The 14,454-nt window shown below is 39.9% G+C and overlaps 1 protein-coding gene across 5 annotated transcripts in view; it reads right to left on the bottom strand.

Moving 5' to 3' along the window:
- ncoa6 (nuclear receptor coactivator 6) overlaps nt 1-14,454 on the bottom strand; it is a 57,823-nt gene that overhangs the window by 15,069 nt on the left and 28,300 nt on the right. For 4 of the 5 annotated variants that reach the window (XM_048550063.2, XM_048550059.2, XM_048550060.2 and 1 more), the window contains 3 exons: nt 12,287-12,414; nt 8,243-11,158; nt 1,509-1,574 (listed from right to left, as the gene is read on the bottom strand). In XM_048550063.2, the coding sequence (XP_048406020.1) occupies nt 1,509-1,574; nt 8,243-11,158; nt 12,287-12,414 (3,110 nt within the window). The remainder of the gene's footprint in view (nt 1-1,508; nt 1,575-8,242; nt 11,159-12,286; nt 12,415-14,454) is intronic. The other variant, XM_048550064.2, reaches the window with a different exon arrangement.

Genomic DNA, 14,454 nt, shown 5'->3' on the forward strand with positions numbered 1-14,454 from the left:
CTCCAGTTTAGCACCTTAACCTGTGGACCTGTCCTATCTTTTTCCATAACTGTGTTAAAACTGAGAGTTATGGTCACTGGACCCAAAGTGTTCTCCGACTGATACTTCAATCACTTGCTTGACCTCGTTTCTGAAGAGGAGGTCCAGTGTTGCACCCTCCTGAATAGGGTCCTCGACATATTGATTTAGGAAACATACTTGGACACATCTGGGCCTTTTACACCCTAGGTGACCCAGTCAGTACCGCGAAAAATTAAAATCTCCAACCAATACTACACTGTTATTCAGACAGGAATCTACAATCTCTCGACACATCGGCTACTTTAGTACCCGCTGGCTATTTGGGGGTCTATAATACAGTCCCAACAGAGTGGCTATGCCCTTCTTGTTTCTAAGTTCCAACCATGTGGCCTCATTTAATGACCCCCTAAGAATATCCTCTCTGTGCACTGTTTTTAATGTCCTCCCTTATTAAAAGAGCAACTCCTCTTCCTCGCTTACACGTATTTCTGTCACACCTGTTGCTTGTGTGTTCTGGAACACTGAGCTGCAAGTTCTGCCTTTCTCTCAGCCATGTTTCTGTTATGGCTATAATATCCCAGAGCTAATCCATGCTCTGAGCTCATCTGCCTTACTAGTCACGCCTCGTGCGTTGAATTAAATGCACTTTAAACCAGAAGTCATTTCTCTCTTTACTGTGCTCCTGGTTATCCTGAATAGTAAACTTGCTCTCGATGGCTAAAGTATTTCCCCCTGACTTCTTGGTGGCTCCTCTATTATTCAGAGTCCCACCCCCCTGCTGAACTTGGTTAAACCCTTCTGGGTAACACTAGCAAATCTCCCTCTAATGTTATTGGACCCTTTCTGGTTCAAGTGCAACCCATCCCTCTTGTACAGGTCACCACTGCTCCTGAAGAGATTCCAATAACACCAGGTTCTCTCTGAACTACTGTACAGTCGTGATGTCTTCCAGAATTCCACTGTGGACTCTCAGCCACCCTCTGATTTGTCAGAGAGGTTGAGAAGGAGAGTCCTTCATGGTAACTTCAGCTGGTGCAAGGTTTGAACCCAAGCTGTTGGCATTACACTGCTTCGCAAAGCAAACGTTGAACTAAACTGACGTCCACAAAACAAGAATTGTTCAGGACTCACAGCAAAAACATATCCCAGTGAGGAAGGAAAGTTCTAGGATGGGGATAAACTGACCGTGGGTAACTGGAAAAATTAAGAATAGCAACAAATTGCAGTTAAAAATGTACAATGAGGCAAGGATTAGTGGTAAATCAGAGGACTGTAAAAATTTTAAAAGGCAACAATAGATGACCAAAAACAAAAAATGAGTTTTAGAATTGTTACAGGAAACAATATTTTTGGAAGGCCGCTTCAACTTCTGTTTAAAAGTCATGAATGAAAACTGAGCTCAGGTTCAGTACAGGCATCTTCAACTGAATTATTTTTAACTCTTTTCTAAGGTAACAATATCTTCACAGAACACCGAAATGACTTACTCGTGGCCAGTGGTCCTGTGTCTGCAAGTTCCAAAGCCTCTTTTTTCTCTGTATTCTGCTCACCTACTGAGAGACAAGTATATAAAAGTAGAAGATGGGGAACCAATCTTTAAGCTAATGACAACTAATATTACAATGAGCAGTGCATATCAAAATCATTTTCATTCATACTTTTTAAATCAGACTAAACTGGAAAACTCACATACACAATGAAACTTAGTAACATTGCTATGATCATCAAACACTAATTCATGAACTGTGTCAGTAGCAGTTCAAACCCACAATTCCCTATAGGAATTCCCAACGTTCAGCAACAGCATTTGGGAGAAAAGAGCAACACAAATGAATTGCACAAAAAGAGAGCAGAAAGAGGCAAGTTTTCTCTGTCCATTCTAGTGGATCATTAAGATCTGAATTGAGATGGCAGTTGAGGACCTGAGAGGTAACTTTTACACGCAGAGAGTGGTGTGTGTGTAGGACAAGCTGCCAGAGGATGTGTTGGGAGCAGGTACAATTACAACATTTAAAAGGCATCTGGTACATGAATAGGAAAGGTTTAGAGGGTTGTGGGTGAAATACTAGCAAATGGAATTAGATCTGATTGGGATGTCTGGGCAGCATGGACGAACAGCACAGAAACAGATCCCATGACTTAATCTTACTTTAAGTTTATGGAAAGTTTGGAGGAGTTAGGACTGTTCTCTTCATAGCAGAAACAGTGGAGATTAAAAGGGTGATTTGACAAATTGCTTCCGCTGGCAAGAATACTATTAAGCAGAGAACACTAATTCTTGAGAATTGGCAAAAGAGCAAAGGCAGAACGAGATTTTGTTTTTTTATTACAGTAAATTATGGCCTGGAACTCTCTGTCTCAGAGGATGAAGAAATTGGAGTCCTAGTAACTTTCAAAGCAGAACTGAAGCTCAGACTTACAAAGGAAAACTTTGAGAGTTGTAGAGAAAGAGCAGGGGAGGGGAACTATTTCAATTGCTCAAGGTTGCAACTCTGGGATAGTGGCCTTCTACTGTGCTGTTGGAGTCCATGAGAAGAGTGGGGCCAGACTACATTTCTAAATGTTGTAATTTTGAAAGCTAGAAGAGTTTTCTTTCAGTATTTGCACATATACAAAATAAATTTATTAAATGTGTACCATAACCATAAAACGTGCACTGAACTTAAATTTATGATGATTAGCTGAACTCTACTTTCAAACTTCCTTTTCCCTTCCTCCTCTTCAACCAATGTTGCATTAACTCTGAACAAGTTTCTTAAAATCACCCAACAATTTGTTGAGTTTACAGGAACTTAATTAAACTGTTAACAATTATTGTTTTCTTGCGTCTGGAAAGGGAAGTTAGTGATCTGCACTCTTAAAATACTCGATTATCAGTGTAAACAAAATGGCTGATCAACTTGACAATGGTAGCAGTTAGTGAAAAAAATTGCCACACTCTTCTTACACTGGTGCAATTTTGCTCTGAACTATGCCCTTACACTAGAGCTAGTCTCACATTAACTGGTCCGACTTCACAAAAAAACTACAGAGGTACTGATTCAGCTGCTGGAAGGAGTTACAGTTGTCAGGAAAAAATTTCCTTATCTTTCATACACAACTTTGTTTAGCTCTCACCACAATTTAATTGATTTGGAAAGCCTGATCACATTTGCTGACAGGGGGTGCATGTCAAATCTGAGACTCCTAGATGGGAGTAGTGAACTTTCAATTTACAGTATCACATAGAAATCAATGTTGGGGTGGTACTTGTGCCTTCATTTCAACTAGGCTTTTCAAACATAAAAACAGGTCTTCTGATCAGGATTCATCTCAAATAGATATTACTTCTACTCAAAACAGTGATTTGTTTGGGCATGATCAAGAACCTCTTTTATTGGTGAAAATATTTCGTTGAAATAAAAAACTATAGTTAAACATATAGCACCTTCATTTCCTTGCTAAAATGATTTAGTCAAACAATTATATATCTGCCATAGTAGGAACTGCAGTTCTGGAGAAAGCATCAGAGGAGCAGGAAAGCTGACTTTTCAGACCTAGACCCTTTTTCAGAAAAAAATTTTTCTGAAGAAGGGTCTAGGCCCGAACCGTCAGCTTTTCTGTTCCTCTGATGCTCATTGGCCGGCTGTGTTCATCCAGCTCCACATCTTGTTATCTCTTTGTATATCTGCATTTTTCAATGTTTATGTAGATTTAGTTAGTTGGAAGTAAATGTTGTGGCCAAAAGTTATATTCAGTGGCCAAACAAAGTTGTGAAACTGTTCAATAGGAATACAGTTCCATTTCACTTGACTGCCCTGCATACAGTCAAAGAAACCAGCTTGAAAAAGATGTAGCCTCTCCTGAAACACATACTTAATTGTTCTCCAAAAAGTGAGTCATTGTCCTCATGCTCATAGGAATAAACATATGGCAGATTCGGGATTTAAAAGATAGAGAAGGAAGAGTAGATTCTCCCAAAAAGCTTCAACCAGGAAGTAATGCCACAATATCACAGCATTGCACAGACAGGTCAGTGGAAATTGCAAAAGTATAATTTAGAGGAAAGCTGCAACAGTATGACCTTAACTAATGGTCCCAAAGAAAGACCGGATCAGAGGAAGAATCAAAAGAAGATCGAAAAGGACGAAAAACAGAAGTGGTCACTGGAAGACACAAATAAAAGATAGATTTATTTTCCAGAGATAGCAAGAACTGCAGATGATGGAGTCAGAGACAACACAGTATCGAGGTGAAGGAACACAGCAGGCCAGGCAGCATCTTAGGCGCAGGAAAGTTGACATTTCGGGTCGGGACCCCTCTTCAGTAATGGATTCTGACCCGAAATGTCATCTTTCCTGCTCCTCTGATGCTGTTTGGCCTGTGGTATTCCTCCAGCTCCAAACTGTGTTATCTCAGAATTTTTTTTTATTCTTCCATGGAATGTAGGCCAGCAATTGTTGTCACTTCCTAATTATCCTTGAACCGAGTGGTTTCTGAGGCTATTTCGGAAAACAGTTCAGAGTTAATCAGATTGCTACAGGTCTGGCGTCACGTATCATACAAGATAGGCTTGACAGATTCTGAAGGAGGGTCACTGGACTCAAAACATTAACTGTTTTCACTCCACAGATGCTGCCAGACTTGCTGAGTCTCTCCAGTAATTTCTGCCTTTGTTTCAGATCTCCAGCACTTACAGTTCTTTGTTTTATTTAGGTTTGACAGATTTCATCCCAACATCAATCAATGGCATATTCATGGCATTGTTATAGAGTCTAGCTTAGATAATCAAGATTTTACTTTATTGATTAAAATTAAATTCCATCACTGTTGTGGTGGAATTTGCACACACATCCCCTATAGCACTAGCCTGGACCTTGTGATTACTAGTCCACTGACATTACCAATACATCACCATCGCTCCACTCTCTAACATATATGGTGACTGTTATATCCTATAAGGAAATGCAAAGAATTTTTTTTAACCCACCCACTCGCCATTATTGAGTCAACTGGACAAACAGCACAGTTGCATTAATGGGAAATCAGATTAAATGTGAGGGAGAAAGGAAATAAAAGGAAATGCAATTTAGGCATATAGGGCCAGGTGGGAGGAGGAGTGTATGGGGCTTTAAAAAAAAATCACAATGGACCTTTCCATGGGTGCAAATTCTACAAATCATTTAAGGTATTTTCATCATTAGGTGTTAAATCAGATGGATGCTTTCAAGGATGACAAGGATGATTTAGAAGGATACCTGGATTAGGACCAGGGTTTTCTAAATGTCTATTTTGAAATTAGACATTATCCTACAATTTTATGGATTAGAACAAAGAAAATGCTTTTACAAGTCCTCTTTCACCTCCGAGCTTTCTTTGCCCTCCCCTCATTTTCAACAAACAAAATTACAACAATAAACTATACAGCCCACCTTGTATTTCTCTGTGGATTGAGGATATGTGGGTTTTACTGCTTGGGCCAGAGTTTATTGAGCATCCCTAACTGCCTTTTGAGAAGGTAGATGCGAACGACCTACTTGAACTACTGTAGCCCATTTGTTATATGGAGACCCACGATGCTGCTAGGAAGGGAGTCTCAGGATTTTGACCCAACAATGGCGAAGGAATGGTCATACAGTTTCAAGTGATGATTGTGAATGGCTTAGAGAACAACTTGTAGGTGGTAGTGTTCCGACGTATCTTTTCATCTTATCGTGCTAGATGGTAATGGTCGCGGGTGAGTTAGGTGCTGTCTAAGGAGTCTAGTTAAATTTCTTCAGTGCATCTTGTAGATAGAATACATTGCTATGTTTGTGTGTCAGTGGATGTGGGCTGCTTTGACCTGGATTGTGTCAAGTTTCTGAAGTCTTGTTGGAGCTGCACTCATCTAAGGCAATTGGGAAGAATTCTATCACATTCTTGACTTGTGCTTTGGAGATATTAGAGAGGCTGTATGTGTGTAATAATGCATTGTTAAAGCAATTCAAAACTTGTAAACACTTCTCTCTTTTTTCATTGATCATTTCTCCCTCAAACTCAAATAATTAGCTAGTTTTCACTTGAATGATACCATGAATACACCCTGAATTGCGTTTCATCCACAAAGTATTCCAAGTTCCAAAATTCCACTGAATGAAGAGAATTCTGCATCTTCTCACTTTGTTGCTAGTTTTACATTGATAATCACTAATTACTTAATCCCTTACTCTTTGTAAATGTTAAAAATTTCAACTAAGTCTCAGTCTTCACTTTGTTCCAATCATGATCAAAGATTTTATATTTCAACAGCAGCCTGATGGAAGTACTCCAATGGACTTTCAATACCTTTACTTCATTGCAGCATTTTAAATTTCAGTGGTGATTGTGAGTTAATAATTACAACTTTACAGACCTTTGTCAACATGCCCAATGTTTTCCAGGGTAACAATGAATAAAGTACCAAACAGTGGAGAAAACGCTGCATCTTGGTTGACAAAAAAAACGATACAGTGCAAGAGGCTGTTCAGCCCATCATGCCTGTACTGATAAGTAACCATGGTCACTGAAAAATTATTTGCAACGGGTGCAATTTTATTTGTGTAATTTTAATTTTTCTGAGCCCTTTTTCAATGCTATTCACGCATAGTAGTACAGAACATCTTAAAACACAGTGAATGCATTTTTTTTAAAAAATGAACGATTGGTTCTCATTTTGCTATGAAGCCCACAGAAATAAAATCAAACAGTTCTTTGGACTGCAAATCAATTACCAAAATATGTAAAATCATAAATAAAAATCAAAGAAACAAACACATAAGTTTCTGGAAAAGCCAGCAGTTCTGGTAGCAACTATGAAGAGAAATCGGAGTCAATGTTTCAGGTCCAGAGACCCTCCATCAGAGCTCTGAGCACTGAAATGTTAACTCTGATTTCTCTTCACAGATGCTGCCAGACCTGCTGAGCTTTTCCAGCGACTTCTGTTTTTGATGCAAAATCATAATCTCCTTTTCTAAGTGTGAAACACTTCAACCTGAACGTCACTCAATGTGAAAGTTCTAATAAACTCTAAAGTTTGGAAGAAAGGAGTAAAGAGAGATCAATAATTCCTTTAAAAAATTACTTTTTACATTGGGAATATCGGAACAGTGGGAGGATGTTCAGCCATTTGAATGTGTTACCGAGCTTTCGCTGTACTTTAAAATGCTTTGGAAAATCAAACACCACACAATCAAATTTTCATGGAAGTAAATGAAAAAAGGAGAAAATCAAATTAAAGAAGATATGTATTTACAAAGTGCCCCTCATGGACAAAGGTATCTCAAAGTGCTTTTATAATTAATGAAGTACTTTAAGTGCAATTACTGTCATAATGCAGAAAATGCTACTGCCATGGTGCATACAGCACAGTCCCATAAATGACAAAGTGAGCAGATGAACTGCTTCGGAGATGTTAATTGAGAAATAAATATTGGTGAGTACACTGGGGTTAATTCCCTTGCAGTTCTTTAAAGGTATTGTCACAACACCTTTCAAATTCACCTGACAGGCAGGTGAGTCCTGGTTTAGCACCTTATCTGAAAAGTGGTACCTCCACAATGCAACATAACTTTATTAATGAAATGGAGAATCAGCCTTGATTTTTGTACTCAAGTCCTGGAATGGGAATTGAACCTAACATCATCTAACTCAGAGGTGAGAGTGTACCAACTGGGCTACATTTGTCATTGTAACTAATATTTTCACTATATTTTAGGTAACGTGTTGCAGAAATATTTCAATTTTTCACCTACCCCAAATCAACAGGATGTACCACAGCCAATTTTGCAAAGGTGAAAGCAGTACTCTTTTAAGTTTCAAGCAGTGACTAACACACCTGAGTTTCAAATATCTCCACACAATTTAGATATCACACCGTTGTTATCAAAAACATAACACTAGTTTGAAAGACTTAGATGTGTGCAACCGTAGATTAAGTTAAATTTGACCCAAACAGTAACATTAAATTTAGTAATTTTGCATTTATCAAAGATGTGCATTAAAATGTTTGCTCAAAAACAAAATGGTTAGTCTCAAGCAGACCTGTGATAGATGATGATTCATCTGGTATCCAGAGACAATTGGATCAGAATTATTTTAGAAAATAAAACTCAAAAAACGTAGACAAGGCAGCTAAGCCGAAGTCTGTTTAAAAATAAGTATGGCTGTGTATTGATGCTTAGTTTACACAGAATCCTTAAACACATGCATAGTACCAGTTAGATACCTGTATTTGGTAGGTGATCGTTATTTGCTCCCACTTTCTCTCCTGACGAACAACTTCCCTCAGAGACTGCAAGACTGCTATCACCAACAGGTACTACAGATTCAGGCTCAGGGTTCTGGGGAGTGATGGCTGACGTCAAATTGTTTTGAGCAGTGCTATTCAATGTACTCCCAGGTGAGGAAACAGAGACAGTAGAAGCGGAGCTGCTAGTTGTACCGAGTGTGACGTTAACAGAAGTGCCTATGTCTGATTGACTAGCTGGAGGAATAATCTGATTAGTTTCTGTAGGAGGAACTCCTCCTTCAGGACTACCAGGAAGTGCTGCTTTTTGTGCCTGATCATCAACACCTGGGGAAGCCAATTCAGATGCTACTGGGTCATCTTTTTTATCTGGGGAGGCCTTCTGACACGCCTTGGTCATAAGGAACTGGCCAATCTTATCTACCTTCCCTCTTCCTTTGTTGGATGATATTGGGCTTCGCCTACTACTAGAAGAGCTACCTGGGCTAGCAGATGTAGGCGACGTTGCAACAGCTGTTGTATGGGATGAAGCTGAAGAACTTTGGTCAACAATGCCATTATTCTGAAGAGACTCATTGAGGCTGAGGTCCGCTGCTGGTCTATGAGGAGATGCTGAGGAGATGTTTGGAGGAGCTGGAGAGCTGGATGGTGGTTGAACTGGTGATGACCTCTGGATCCCTGTTCTTTTTGTTGGTGAATAGGTGGAAATAATAGAACTACTAACAGCTGGGGTAGGTGAAACTGCTGGGCATGATGAACTCTGAGCAGATTGTGGTATCTGGATTACAGTAACTGACTGAGATGCCAATGTAGAAGTTGAAGGCACAGTTACTTTAGGCATAGTGGTTGACTGTGGTATCAAAGGTTCTTTAACAACCTGGAATACAGATGTATTTATAAACACAGGTGCGGTGATAAATGCTGGCTGTGAACCAGACTGCGCTGCCGGTTGTCCCTCAGACACCACTTTGTTATTTTGTGATGGCATTGTGACTACAGAAGAAACAACAGTAGGTTGGGACTGAATCTGTGCAGATGCAATAACATTCGTTGTAGATTTAATGGGACTAGAACTTACAAACACTGTGATCTGATTTGCGACAGAAATGGATGCGGACACCACTGGTGTAGGCACCACTGTCGGGCCACTTTGAGTCACATTGTTAACTAATTCGCCTGCATCTGGTCGTAATACAGCCTTTCCACTCTCACAAACAATCTGTGATAGAATTGGCGCACTAAGTGTTTCCTTAATAGTAGGAGTATCTGTTGTTACTGCTTTTGGTTTATCTCCAGAATGTATCAACTGTTCCACTTGATTGGAACTAGTGGCCCTATTGGTAACACCAGAACTACAAGAAGTGTCCAGAAGCTGATTAAGTGAAATTGGAGCTTCTCTTAACGGTGGCAGGATCACGTTTTTGTCATTGCAACCTCCGCTAGGTTTGCTGGCTTCTGAAGGCTTATTTCCCTTAGCTATTTGAACTTGAGGGGCATTTTTCTTCTCCAACTTGGTTGTGTTCGGAGGATTGCATTCAAAAGTCATCTGTTCTTTACTAATGGGGATTTGTTTCAACACACCATCATTTCCACACAACGTTGGTCCCTCCTTGTTTTCTTCAGGATTGTTACCCAATATCCTGACAGGAATGGTTGGATTTTGTGCACCTGAAACTACATTGACAGGATCATTCAAAATTCCAGGAGAGGGATTTGACAACATTTGTGCAGAGTTTGCTAGAATATTCTTTTGTACATCAATGGTTGGTAAAAGTGCTGGGTTCTGCTGAGGGATCAGTGATGATTTCAAGGTTTTTCCACTTTGTCTATTTGGATTTTGACCAGTTTTTCTGCTGGAACTAGTGCTTGCTCTCCTGCTGATACTAGGGCTTGCCCGTTTTCCAGTTGTTTGTTTTCCTGAACTAACTATAACAGAATCCAGTTTATTTGACTGTGACGTAGCAGAAACAGATGGGTTATTTGAATGTGGAGGCATGCTTGCTGGGGCCTGACCAATTGCTTTCAAAGTGGTTGGGTTTAGACCCTGTTGATCAAATCCTCTATTTAAAGGTGGCTGCCTAGGAGGCAAAAGGATATTGATCTGAGGAGGAAAGAGACCTGCAATTGAAGCATTCAATCTTTCAGGAGATAAGCTTATCTCAGAAGGTTCAGTACTAGGTGGTCGGTTGGTGGGTGTATGAGGAAAGTAGGGCCTGGGGCTTGCTCGATTTGGTGTTTTTGGTCGTGAAGTCTGGGTGTTAGTGGTAGCATTAGGAAAATGAAGATTATGAGTGCCTTGCACTGGAGTCGTTCCCTGCTGTTGTGAACTTCCACCTTGTGGTGTTGGGATTTGAGAATGCCCTGGCTTAGACCCAGTAATAAGTACTTGATTTGGAGGAGGAGCAGCTTGTTGCCCCGAGTTAACTTGGGTTCCGACAGAAAGTGGAAGCTCAGCTCCAATTGCATCTGGATGATGTGCAGTTGGATTTACTTCCTCGGGAACAGAGGATGGGACATTTTGCAGATTATCCTGAAAAGGCATCTTCCTCAGAGTGCTGACAGGTTGATGGCCAACTAACAAAGGCATTCTTGATTTATCTGGTGAGGGTGGCACTCCACTCTGCCCAGGCAAGGTTACCATGACTGGCATGTTACCAGTTGGGGCCACTGGAATCCTTGAGGCATCAGGCGTTAAGGCAGTCTTTGATGGGTGTGTACTCGGTGTCATTGGAATTTTAACTGACTTTGTGTCCTGTTGTTGTTGTTGATGCTTCATCATCAACATCATCATCATTTGTTGTTGCTGGGGTTGCAATTGCTGTTGTTGTGAATGCTGCATGGGTTGAATAGTTGTCTGCTGCAGAGGTCTTTGATCAACTGTCTGCATATGAAATCCTGCATGGAACAAGAAATATGGATCAGAAATGTACTTCCACATGATAACTTACATACATACAAAAGTTTAATTATTTTAGAAAACATTGAGATCCTTGAATCATCACTATCCCATTAATAATGGGAAGTCAGGCTCTTTAAACCTTATTTAAAGCCATGGAGAATGATTGTAGTGGGGGCATGAAAAGAACAGGAAAAGAGAATTACAGATAATGGGAACTGCAGATGCTGGAGAATCTGAGATAACAAAGTGTGGCGCTGGATGAACACAGCAGGCCAAGCAGCATCTTAGGAGCACAAAAGCTGACGTTTCGGGCCTAGACCCTTCATCAGAAAAGGGGGGCGGGGAGAGGATTCTGGACTAAATAGGGAGACAGGGGAAGGCGGACCAAAGATGGATAGAGAAGAAGATAGGTGGAGTTGAGAGTATAGATGGGGAGGTAGGGAGGGGATAGGTCAGTCCGGGGAGGATGGACAGGTCAAGGGGCGGGTTGAGGTCAGTAGGTAGGAAATGGAGGTGCAGCTTGAGGTGGGAGGAGAGGATAGGTGATAGGAAGAACAGGTTAGAGAGGCGGGGACGAGCTGGGCTACTCTCCTCTCCACCTATCTTCTCCTCTATCCATCTTCGGTGTTCCCCCCCCACTATTTATTTCAGAACCCTCTCCCCATTCCCCTTTTCTGCTGAAGGATCTAGGCCCAAAACATCAGCTTTTGTGCTCCTAAGATGCTGCTTGACCTGCTGTGTTCATCCAGCTCCACACTTTGTTATCTAGGAAAACAGCATCCATTCCCACTTAAAACCAAAGCAAAACTGTCGATATTACTTAGACTGAAAACATTATCCTTAAAATAAAAGGAAAAGCCTAAATTTCTCCTGAATATCACAAACATGATTTCCAAAATTTAAACTAAATAACCTGATTTATATATAAAACATGACTGCTATGTAAATAAAAGCAACCTGTAAGAATTCCATTTAAAATACTGAAATGTTTTCCTCCAGTTGCTTCAGACTTGTGCATATTCACTTTCTTTGAGGTATATCAAAATTAGCATTGCATACTTGTATTTTATATATAAGCTGTTGTTTAAAACAAAACCCAAGCCCCTCTTACAAAGAGTATTCACCTGCAGGTCGATTTGCAAATTCAGGTAGTTTGCTGGTTGTTGGATCAAGTCCTACTCCTTGCTCTCCAGTCATTTGCTGCTGGTCAGCATCATCCAGACCTGGCTGCATCTGACGGGCATCTGAAATCCTAAAGCAAGTGACAAGGTTTTACTATACCAGGCACATAATGAAATTATTCCATACATTATGCCAGAAGACCTGCAGAGAGTGGAGCAGTACCACAGAATTTTGAGGGAAAGGCAATGGAAAAGAAATATACTGTGATTTGCAAAATTTTCTGACGAACTCAAGTCACAAATGAAATCAATTCAGCAACTTACCAAAATTATTTACCATAGACCATCAAATATAGCCAATTTCTGCCAGGTACATACATCTTTTCACAGGACTGAGAGCAAGAAAATTGGAGAAAAATAATCTAGTGCAAGTAAATTGTACCAGCCGCAAAAAAGAGATATTGCTTGCAGTAAACTAGAAATGAGGGGAAAAAGGATAGTAGAAAATAAAATTAGCATCTGCAAAGAAATTGATTGGTTGAATTACAGAAATGAACCAGTGATTTGAAACTTAAGGACAGGAACAGATTTTTCAGAGACCTGGAAATGTAAAGATAATTTTCACTTATTATATTCAAATCTCCTCTTCCAAGTCATGTTGCTTAAAATGATATAGTTTATTCCATCATCTTGTTAATGGCCCAAAGCTTGTCTTGCATTGAAATAATGACTTTAATTATCAGGTTAGTGTGCATTCTTCTCTCCAAAGCAGCAAAACACTTCAGTGTTTGATTTTACCAGTGCATTATTAATGGTCAGAATAAGCATTAACACAGAAAAAATACAAGAAGTGTCTGTGATCTTGAAACTCGGGATGTTCTACATATATTTTTCATTTGTGTCAATTTTTTAAAAAAGCTGGCCTCAAACCTGAGCTAGCATGTAAAAGCAGGCATTTATACTGCTAGCAAAGATACGAAAAAAATTATTATGTGGATGCTCATGACTTTAGTCTCACAGTAAAGTTGAATTTTCATACTTGGTGATATGTTTTAAAGGCCAACATCGGGAATTTGGGACCAAACTGAAGTAGTTGCAAACCAGTTCCAATACAGAATTTGGACATAAAACCTAGGCCATAACTAGAAGGTAGTAGGGGCACATGACATTCTTGAATACAAGGATTCCAGCTTTATTGTTTTGAAGAGCAGTCTACTGGAATGAGGGATTTGTCTACTGCTGGCAACTCAGGAGAACTAGTCTATGTATGCATGGCTCCCCAGCAGTCAGGATCTGAAACTAAACCTGGCAATCTGAGCTCTATCGATCCCTGCTGCCGCTATTGACGACTGTAAGGCCGACTGGTTCAGATCCAATGAGAAACACAACAGCAAACTAAGGATTTTAGGGAGGTGGGAGAGGTGTTTAAGATACATAATTCATTTGCCTACACAATACTTCACTGCATACAAAACTATTTAGAGTGCTTCTGAAGACATGATTAGTCTGTATCTAAATGAATCATTTTCCAAGGCTGCTTCATGGAATAATCATCCACAGTTCGCTGTGTTTGACAAGTGTTGGAGACATATAACACAGATGCACTTTAAAAGCTGATCTGTAGAATGCAGGCCATTTGGATGAAGGTGGCTGCACCAATCTCCAAGCTTCAATACTTGACATTTAGACTATCCATAAAATATGAATGTACAAATATTCTCTCAAAATAATTGGCCAATTATGAAGAACAATAATAATCAAAAATAATTAGATATTGTAGAATTGAAAGCATCAGAAAGTCAAAAGCAGTCTGAAAACAACAAGAACAGCAAGGTAAAGTGTAATCTTGGACAAGTGTATAAAATTAGTCACATAAACAAACAATAATTTTTTTAAAAATTATTCATTCATGGGATGAGGGCATCGCTGGCCAGTCAGCATTTATTGCCCATCCCTAACTGCCCAGAGGACAGTTCAGAGCCAACCACTTTGCTGTGGGTCTGGAGTCACATGTAGGCCAGATCAGGTAAGAATGGCAATTTCCTTCCCTAACGGACCTTAGTGAACCAGATAGGGTTTTCCTGACAATTGACAATGGATTCATGGTCATTATTAGATTCTTAATTCCAGATATTTATTGAATTCAAGTTCCATCATCTGCTGCGGCAGGT

The sequence above is a fragment of the Stegostoma tigrinum genome, chromosome 19, assembly GCF_030684315.1.
Source record: "Stegostoma tigrinum isolate sSteTig4 chromosome 19, sSteTig4.hap1, whole genome shotgun sequence".
Classification (NCBI taxonomy): domain Eukaryota; kingdom Metazoa; phylum Chordata; class Chondrichthyes; order Orectolobiformes; family Stegostomatidae; genus Stegostoma; species Stegostoma tigrinum.